Genomic DNA, 9,329 nt, shown 5'->3' with positions numbered 1-9,329 from the left:
GTGTGGGTTCTCCCTGTGTACGTGTGGGTTCTCCCTGTGTATGTGTGGGTTCTCCCTGTGTATGTGTGGGTTCTCCCTGTATATGTGTGGGTTCTCCCTGTGTATGTGTAGGTTCTCCCTGTGTACGTGTGGGTTCTCCCTGTGTATGTGTGGGTTCTCCCTGTGTATGTGTAGGTTCTCCCTGTGTACGTGTGGGTTCTCCCTGTGTATGTGTGGGTTCTCCCTGTGTACGTGTGGGTTCTCCCTGTGTACGTGTGGGTTCTCCCTGTATATGTGTGGGTTCTCCCTGTGTACGTGTGGGTTCTCCCTGTGTATGTGGGTTCTCCCTGTGTATGTGTGGGTTCTCCCTGTGTACGTGTGGGTTCTCCCTGTGTATGTGTGGGTTCTCCCTGTGTACGTGTGGGTTCTCCCTGTGTATGTGGGTTCTCCCTGTGTATGTGTGGGTTCTCCCTGTGTACGTGTGGGTTCTCCCTGTGTATGTGTGGGTTCTCCCTGTGTATGTGGGTTCTCCCTATGTATGTGTGGGTTCTCCCTGTGTACGTGTGGGTTCTCCCTGTGTATGTGTGGGTTCTCCCTGTGTACGTGTGGGTTCTCCCTGTGTACGTGTGGGTTCTCCCTGTGTATGTGGGTTCTCCCTGTGTACGTGTGGGTTCTCCCTGTGTACGTGTGGGTTCTCCCTGTGTATGTGGGTTCTCCCTGTGTACGTGTGGGTTCTCCCTGTGTATGTGTGGGTTCTCCCTGTGTATGTGGGTTCTCCCTATGTATGTGTGGGTTCTCCCTGTGTACGTGTGGGTTCTCCCTATGTATGTGTGGGTTCTCCCTGTGTACGTGTGGGTTCTCCCTGTGTACGTGTGGGTTCTCCCTGTGTATGTGGGTTCTCCCTGTGTACGTGTGGGTTCTCCCTGTGTATGTGTGGGTTCTCCCTGTGTATGTGTGGGTTCTCCCTGTATATGTGTGGGTTCTCCCTGTGTACGTGTGGGTTCTCCCTGTGTATGTGGGTTCTCCCTATGTATGTGTGGGTTCTCCCTGTGTACGTGTGGGTTCTCCCTGTGTATGTGTGGGTTCTCCCTGTGTACGTGTGGGTTCTCCCTGTGTATGTGGGTTCTCCCTGTGTATGTGTGGGTTCTCCCTGTGTACGTGTGGGTTCTCCCTGTGTATGTGTGGGTTCTCCCTGTGTACGTGTGGGTTCTCCCTGTGTATGTGGGTTCTCCCTGTGTACGTGTGGGTTCTCCCTGTGTACGTGTGGGTTCTCCCTATGTATGTGTGGGTTCTCCCTGTGTACGTGTGGGTTCTCCCTGTGTACGTGTGGGTTCTCCCTGTGTATGTGGGTTCTCCCTGTGTACGTGTGGGTTCTCCCTGTGTACGTGTGGGTTCTCCCTGTGTATGTGTGGGTTCTCCCTGTATATGTGTGGGTTCTCCCTGTGTACGTGTGGGTTCTCCCTGTGTATGTGGGTTCTCCCTATGTATGTGTGGGTTCTCCCTGTGTACGTGTGGGTTCTCCCTGTGTATGTGTGGGTTCTCCCTGTGTACGTGTGGGTTCTCCCTGTGTACGTGTGGGTTCTCCCTGTGTATGTGTGGGTTCTCCCTGTGTACGTGTGGGTTCTCCCTGTGTACGTGTGGGTTCTCCCTGTGTATGTGGGTTCTCCCTGTGTATGTGTGGGTTCTCCCTGTGTACGTGTGGGTTCTCCCTGTGTATGTGTGGGTTCTCCCTGTGTACGTGTGGGTTCTCCCTGTGTATGTGGGTTCTCCCTGTGTACGTGTGGGTTCTCCCTGTGTATGTGGGTTCTCCCTGTGTACGTGTGGGTTCTCCCTGTGTACGTGTGGGTTCTCCCTGTGTATGTGTGGGTTCTCCCTGTATATGTGTGGGTTCTCCCTGTGTACGTGTGGGTTCTCCCTGTGTATGTGGGTTCTCCCTATGTATGTGTGGGTTCTCCCTGTGTACGTGTGGGTTCTCCCTGTGTATGTGTGGGTTCTCCCTGTGTACGTGTGGGTTCTCCCTGTGTATGTGGGTTCTCCCTGTGTATGTGTGGGTTCTCCCTGTGTACGTGTGGGTTCTCCCTGTGTATGTGTGGGTTCTCCCTGTGTACGTGTGGGTTCTCCCTGTGTATGTGGGTTCTCCCTGTGTACGTGTGGGTTCTCCCTGTGTATGTGTGGGTTCTCCCTGTGTACGTGTGGGTTCTCCCTGTGTACGTGTGGGTTCTCCCTGTGTATGTGTGGGTTCTCCCTGTGTATGTGTGGGTTCTCCCTGTGTATGTGTGGGTTCTCCCTGTGTACGTGTGGGTTCTCCCTGTGTACGTGTGGGTTCTCCCTGTGTACGTGTGGGTTCTCCCTGTGTACGTGTGGGTTCTCCCTGTGTATGTGTGGGTTCTCCCTGTGTACGTGTGGGTTCTCCCTGTGTATGTGTGGGTTCTCCCTGTGTATGTGTGGGTTCTCCCTGTGTATGTGTGGGTTCTCCCTGTGTACGTGTGGGTTCCAAACCTGCAGAGGTGATACAATGTGGGGTACCACGTTAGGACCATTTCTATATATAATCTCTAAGGAAGGATCACATCCATATTGTTATACATTCCCGTCTTACCTGGTTACTCATTGTAATACCATCACCACTTTCTTGAATATCTTCATAAAATTCTGTTGTTGCAACAATGTTTTCTTTGAATAGCCACTTTTTCGAAACCCTTTGATAAAATTTCTCCACTCTACTTTAAGTGTAGTCTTGACTATCCATAATATCAATATCCATCAAATATGTACTTTTATTTTTAAGGTGAAGTGCACGAGTATTGATTAGGTAGAAAGCTTCAAAACATGTTTCATTTGTAATTCCAAAAGGAATCACTGTTCAACTACGCAAATCTACAACATGTACCTACAACATGTACCAACAAATGTGTCATACATCTTTGGGAAAGTATTTTATTAGATACCATGGAGTTTAATTACTGAATGAAATTTTAGCATTTAGATCACTTTTTTAATAATAAAAAACATTTATAATTACATTTTACAATAAAAACTAATTAAAAACCTTTAATTCCCACCATCAATGATACTTTCAGGGACGTGGTGCAGGAAGGGGGGACCCAGATGCAGACTTCAAAATGACAAGGTTTATTCCAAAAACAAAGGTAAGACAAGTGAAACAAGACTATGAATTAACCAGACAATGAATAACAAACAAGACTAAGCAGCAAAACCAGACTTAGTATTTCGACGAGAACATTAAAGGGAAGTGAGGATTTTTTTTGCAATGAGTGAGACAGAATCTGGAAACTATAAACTGTGGGGAGGTGATTGGTGATGATGTGCAGCTGTGGATCAGAAAACAAGTGACTTGAGTGAAGCTAAGTGACAGGGGAAAAAACATGGCAAGAAACATAGAAACATAAGAACCCGAAAACAAGAATATTAAAACATAAACTATAACAGTTACAAATTTAACCTTTATAGTCGACTCTCTGTCCAGATGTGTAAGACAAAGAAATGTCAAAAAGATAGTGTGCTGTATAATATGATGTCTGTTTGTTCTTCAACATACAATTTTTTGTTGTTTTGTCTTTTTCTGAATATTTGACCAAAACTTTTGCTGTTGTTTCTCTTTAAGGGAGGTTTTGTGATAAACCCAAAGTTGGTTTCTGCTTCACCTGCTTCTTATTTGTTTTTATTTCTTCTTTCTTTACTTACTCTCTCTCTTTTTTTTTTTTGCTTTTTTTTGTCTTGACTTTACATTTTGAAATGTGCAAATAAACTAAACTATATTCAACAAGTAAAGAAGAAGAGTTACATCTGAAACATTTTGAGATGTTATTGTGCAGGGAAAGAAAAAACGTAAGTATGCATTAACAAACACTGATGAGTTTTCAGAGGTTTAATCAATGCCATAAAGGGGAGTTTAAAACTCTTGTCACGCAGAGATCTTATTATATTACCAAATACAAACGTCTAACCTTGGCCCGTTCATATTAACCAAACAGAGACTGCTGATCCTTATCTCATCTTCTGGTTTGAAATAACGCGTCAGCGTTGTAGAATAATAGGAGTGACGACAGCGTCAGGATGTCTAAAGCAGCATGTTTGGCTTTGCTGGCTCTTCTTCACACAAACATCGATTCTGGTTTCCTACACTACTGGCTGAGAGCTGCATCAACTTTGACCTTTTTTCTCTGTCCTCAAACCTTAGAAACAGGACAAAACATGTTTAAAGCACAACAATCACACCTTTCACAGGCAGTATGAAAAGGGCCTACACCTCTAAGTTACTGGTGTTTCTAACATAAAACTGAATCTCAGCACAGAGAGATTTGAGCTTGCGTGTCTGTAAAAGTACATTTGTTATATAGTGAAAATGAATCATAGACTCCTAAGTTTATTTCAATCGCAATAATCTTCAGCACTGTGAAAAATATCAAATAGATGTTGCATAAGATTAATTTTCACTACATGACAAAATAAAGAAATCAAACGCTGATTTAAAAGCTTATTCAACAGAATTGCAAGCATCTTGTGTTTAATGTTGCTACATGTCGTGCTACCAAGTCACAAGAAAACCAACTGCTTGAGATGATGAGGAAACATGCCTGGTACACATGCTGTTTTTTATTTCTCTGTACTGCCTAGTTGTTCTGGGCTCTGGTTATATTCTGTCACATTAGCGCTGGGATAGAGGATATGTTGACAGAGAGAGGACATTGCACATTGAGACTGTAGGGCTCTTCCAAAGCTGGTGGCATTGGTACATGAAGACAAGTGTGCATCTGTGTGTATGTATGTGTGTATAGAAGTAGAGGGTTGCCTGTGGAGCAGAGCATGTGGATGCCCACCCACTCTGCAGCCTCGCAGCACTCGTCATTTCGCATCAATCTACAGCCCCTCAATATAAATAGGACAGGCGTCCTAAAGCTACGCAGCACTATGAGAGGCAATGGCATTATGCACCAACCCTGGATCCCTTAGCTTCAAATATGACTATGCCAGCTTGTTTTAATGGCAGTTTTCCCTTCCTAGTACATCCCTCTCTTACTAGGGAGCTACTGCGTCAGTTGGTTACGTGAAATGAAAGTATTTCATAATTTGTACTGGCTACAACAATTTAGAATAAAATAAAGTGGGAGCCTGAAAGGACATCAATGAAACTAAAACTTTGAACATTTCAAACTTAAACTTTTTCTGCCCTTTTCTGTTATAGCTGTTATTAAAACTTTTGCAAACATCATTGTGTCAATAAAAACCCAAATCAACAATAAATTATGCATAGGACCTTTAAAGGTCCAGTTTGTTTTGGGTCAAAACTTGCAATTTACACAAAACACGGTCAGCACAATAAGATCACACTAATAAGCACTGTTCTTGATACAAAAAACTTATCAGGGTTGTGTTCTTTGTTGTGTTTTTGCTTTTTAGAGGGTATTTGATGAACATTAGATGAATTTTGCCTTTAGAAAAAGCGATCTAAATATTTGAGCGTATGTATCTGGGCGGTAAACAACTGAAGGTGGTGTACTAACATAGATATTAAAGTTCCATGCAGCAGTCTCCCTGTGGCATCACAGAAGCTTCACACTTCATTACTGCAAGGCCAGCGACGTGTGAAGCTATTATTTAGGAGCACTAGGAAAGACAGTGTGTGTGCGTGTTCATGTGCTTGTGTGTGTGTAATTGTGTATTAGTGGTATAACTAGAGGATGCGGGATAACTAATAAGCACCCGTGCACAAACTGCCTTCTTTCAAAAGTGAAATCAAACCATTCACATGGAAACATTGTTTAATATATTCAAACAGCTGGGAGGTGTTGTATTTTTTCCCAGTGTCAAATGAAAGAGAATGAACAAACATCTGGCAGGGCATTTTCTTATTCCACGGCAATGCTCACAATTATACTTACACAAACTGACTCTGATGTATATGTATAGAGCAACTTAGATTAATTACATACAAAATAAGGTTCGAACGACATCATGTATTGTAAAGGTATCTGTGTCTCCAGCATAACAGAAAACAAATCTGTCTTCTACCTCCATCCAGTGGCCAAAGACAGTGTCACACTCGTTTATGCAATGATAAATTTGTTGTGGACCATTTAATGAGAACAATTTAGTTCATCATTCTGTTGTTATAAAAGCTGTTAGACTACCAGTTACCCACTGGTTTTGAAAAGAAAACTCATAATTATGAAATCATCATTTCAATTAGACTACTGCTGACACGCCTGGTGCTCAAAGCCTATAAGAGAGTACATAAGTAGCTCTGCAAGGACTTCTTTAGGGCAATAGAAAATATATTTCCAGTCAAAAACTGTCCTAATTGTGGCAGTGTTCCCAGATCCTCAAGGGCCTGCCAATGCTGGGCATGCAGCACTGCCTGAAATTTTGGCTGTTGAAATTGATGTAACAAGCCAGACTAGCAGCATGGAAAAGTTATTACAGACATTTTCATTCAAATAAAAGGTTTATGAGGCATGTGTTCATCGACTAGAAGCTGTAATTTATGAGTACGTTTTTTTAAATCTCTCAGATTTCTTCTATGGAGGATGTTGATTCCTTTTCTCAACAGGTTCACACCAGCAAAGAGCAATAAGAATGTGTGGCAATATGAGTGCAATGCAGGAGAAAAAAGAACTCCAACTCCTTGTGATTATTTCACTGTAGAGACATGGTGGATGAACGTTCAGTCATAAATATTGTATGTAAAAACATTCATATTCATATACACAAGTACAGAAGTTTTCTTTGGACATTCCCCCATAATAATAACCATAATAAAGATCATAATAGTAAGAGTAATAATATATAGAAATGTAGTTCTTGTTGAAGATTTAATAAATCATATACGATCTTGTCTCAGATGAGATAATGGGACTTTCTAGGTCCATAAAAGCACTACATAACATATCATCGACCTGTTATAAATCGTTCTTTGGCATATAAGATTAAAGTATGACAATAATGTTACTTGTACCAATGCGGCTACTGTGTCGTTCGTAAAGCTAAAACGTGAAGCATAAGTAATTATTTTCTCTGTTTTTTTAACTTTTTTTTTACACAGGCAACAACAAAGGGCAGCCGAGCGGCGAGCGAAAGACCCCAAAGCGCCAAGATGGCGGCGCCCCTGTCAGACACCGGGGAGTTTGAAAGCTGGTTAAATGAACGGCTGGACTCGTTAGAAGTGGACCGTGAAGTCTACGGGGCGTACATTTTAGGGATTCTACAAGAGGAGGAGAACGACGAGGAGAAAGAAGATGCGCTTCAAGGAATTTTATCCGCGTTTCTGGTGAATATCCGAGGCGGCATGTTCTGCTCAGACACCGAGGCTGTTTTCTCATTTGCTGCTGTCTGTCTTGAGTGCCGGGTGGGACCAACGATTGCGCTGATGTCAGCTGTTATTTGTTGAGCTTAATATCTGAGTTAGACTCGGCTATGTCTCTTTATTTAAGGTCCATACAACATAAAGAGAAACGAGCTTTTCGCTTCTCAATACGCTTTTTAAAAAAAATCATTTTCTTACAAACATGTCATTGTCTGTAGTCATAATCCGCTTCTGGCACACACCAAACAACAACAACTAAAACATTGACAGGGTTCACGGAGGTTGTTTAACCGAAACGGGGCTGTTTGTTAGAGATCCAAGTCAGTAATCCTCTCACTGTTTTCCAACCTGTGGACACTCACGGTTCATTTTGTGACTATATTATGATAAATATTGCATCCAACTTGGCCGAAAATATTATGTCAGCCTCTAGTAGATCAATAAGTTATTTAGTCACTGTACCACGGTGTATCTCATGCTATCAGTGATTCATAACTTGTTCCTGACTTGTATTACGCTGTATGCAGGATGAGGATACCATGGAAGATGTCTGCAAACAGATCATCAAGCAGTGGACGGAATGTTCCAGCCGATCAGCAGCCAGAAAAAATGCCGAAGATGGTATTTATGAAATAATTTGGATTTTAACTTCCTGTTGTCATTCCATCTAACAAATAATGTGCTACAAATTATCCCTGTTAGAAGGATCCTATGTGGCAAAACGATAAACAGTGCGTTTTAGTGCAATTGTAAGTTAATACAAACATAGCACACTGAAAAAAATGTCATTTGAATTGTGACTAAATGAAGATGAGTTGGTCTTTAATACTTGTCACAAATGGCCACATTAACTCCACCTTTGGATGGTTTGCTTTGAGTTTGGCGCAGAATGCCAAAAGATGTTTACCGAAAGCACCAAGTGCTCTTGTGGTCATAAGAGTTTGTTCTGGTTGTATGATATCCTTGGAATCAGATTTTTAACTGAGTATGTACATAAGGCCTGAAGCCTTAGACTCTCACAGGTACCTTTGAGGCAAAAGACGGGTTCTTTTATTACGGCACTAAATGTTATGATTTTACAGTTTCTCTGTTGGTATGTTTCCCCTTTCTGTAGCCGAGGTTCAGGCCATTGCCAGTATGATAGAAAAACAAGCTCAGATTGTGGTCAAACAGAAGGAGGTGTCTGAGGAGTCGAAGAAGAGGAAAGAAGCCCTGCTTGCTCAATACGCAAACGTAACGGACGGAGAGGAATATCCTTGACTTTGTAGAGAACTGTATGGCTGCCCCTAGTTGAGGAAATACTTCTTATTTTTTACTTTATGAACATGTCTTTGACCAAGCAGAGACAGGGTCCATTTGCAAGCTCAGGGAAGCACATCTTGGTCTCTTATACAGTACAGTTGCAATGTTCAAGGTGTCAGCCCTTTCCTTAACAAACACACTGAAGCTGAAGAAGAGGAGCCAACAAGTGCAAACGACTTCATTCCAAGTGATAAATGTATCCTTTCGGAAGTTGTTGATCATTAAAGTTGCACATTACACTATCCCAGTAAATTTACCCTTCCAGTGTGGTAGTATTGACTAATTCTCAGAGTACTTCTGTTTTCAACCGGTTGACCTTTACTCTTGAGTTTCAGCCCTGTTCAGAAACACCAACGTGGAGCAGGTGCTCAGCAGACAAAAGCAGAAGCGGGATCAGGCTCGCGAAGACGCTCAGAAGAAGAAAGAAATGGACAAGATGCAGCGAGAGAAGGACAAACTATCCAAACAAGAGAGAAAAGACAAGGAGAAGAAGCGTACACAGAAGGGCGAACGCAAAAGATAGAAGTAAAAGAAAGGACACTTTTTATGTGATTAGGTTTTCTTACAGGAAAATAAAATGCAAATTATAAACTGGTCTTTGCCTCTTTACAGCCAAATGTCAGTTGCATCATTCAATATTTGAACATCTTGTTCATCAGACCCTCCTTTGACACTGATAAAATTTGATTTGGAAAGAGCTGCAAACCTTCATGTGAGGACAGCT

At 42.3% G+C, this 9,329-nt stretch overlaps 1 protein-coding gene across 1 annotated transcript; it reads left to right on the top strand.

Moving 5' to 3' along the window:
• Positions 1-3,100: 3,100 nt before the first annotated feature.
• Positions 3,101-9,183, top strand: ccdc43 (coiled-coil domain containing 43). Its single transcript, XM_072369258.1, has 6 exons — positions 3,101-3,128; positions 7,043-7,267; positions 7,831-7,924; positions 8,418-8,553; positions 8,746-8,801; positions 8,941-9,183. The coding sequence occupies exons 1-6, from the start codon at positions 3,102-3,104 to the stop codon at positions 9,126-9,128; spliced, it is 726 nt and encodes a 241-aa protein (XP_072225359.1). The 5' UTR covers position 3,101; the 3' UTR covers positions 9,129-9,183.
• The last annotated feature ends 146 nt before the right edge of the window (positions 9,184-9,329 follow it).

Source organism: Leuresthes tenuis, unplaced genomic scaffold (assembly GCF_036924035.1).
Source record: "Leuresthes tenuis unplaced genomic scaffold, fLeuTen1.0.hap1 SCAF_17, whole genome shotgun sequence".
NCBI lineage: Eukaryota > Metazoa > Chordata > Actinopteri > Atheriniformes > Atherinopsidae > Leuresthes > Leuresthes tenuis.
This window is presented reverse-complemented; position numbering and strand designations above follow the sequence as displayed.

Coding starts and splice junctions, on each gene's coding strand:
- ccdc43 (XM_072369258.1), top strand. CDS start 3,102: ATGACAAGGTTTATTCCAAAAACAAAG. Junction 8,554..8,745: donor AACGTAACGGACGGAGAGGA/ATATCCTTGACT, acceptor TAACAAACACAC/TGAAGCTGAAGAAGAGGAGC. Junction 8,802..8,940: donor CTTCATTCCAAGTGATAAAT/GTATCCTTTCGG, acceptor CTTGAGTTTCAG/CCCTGTTCAGAAACACCAAC.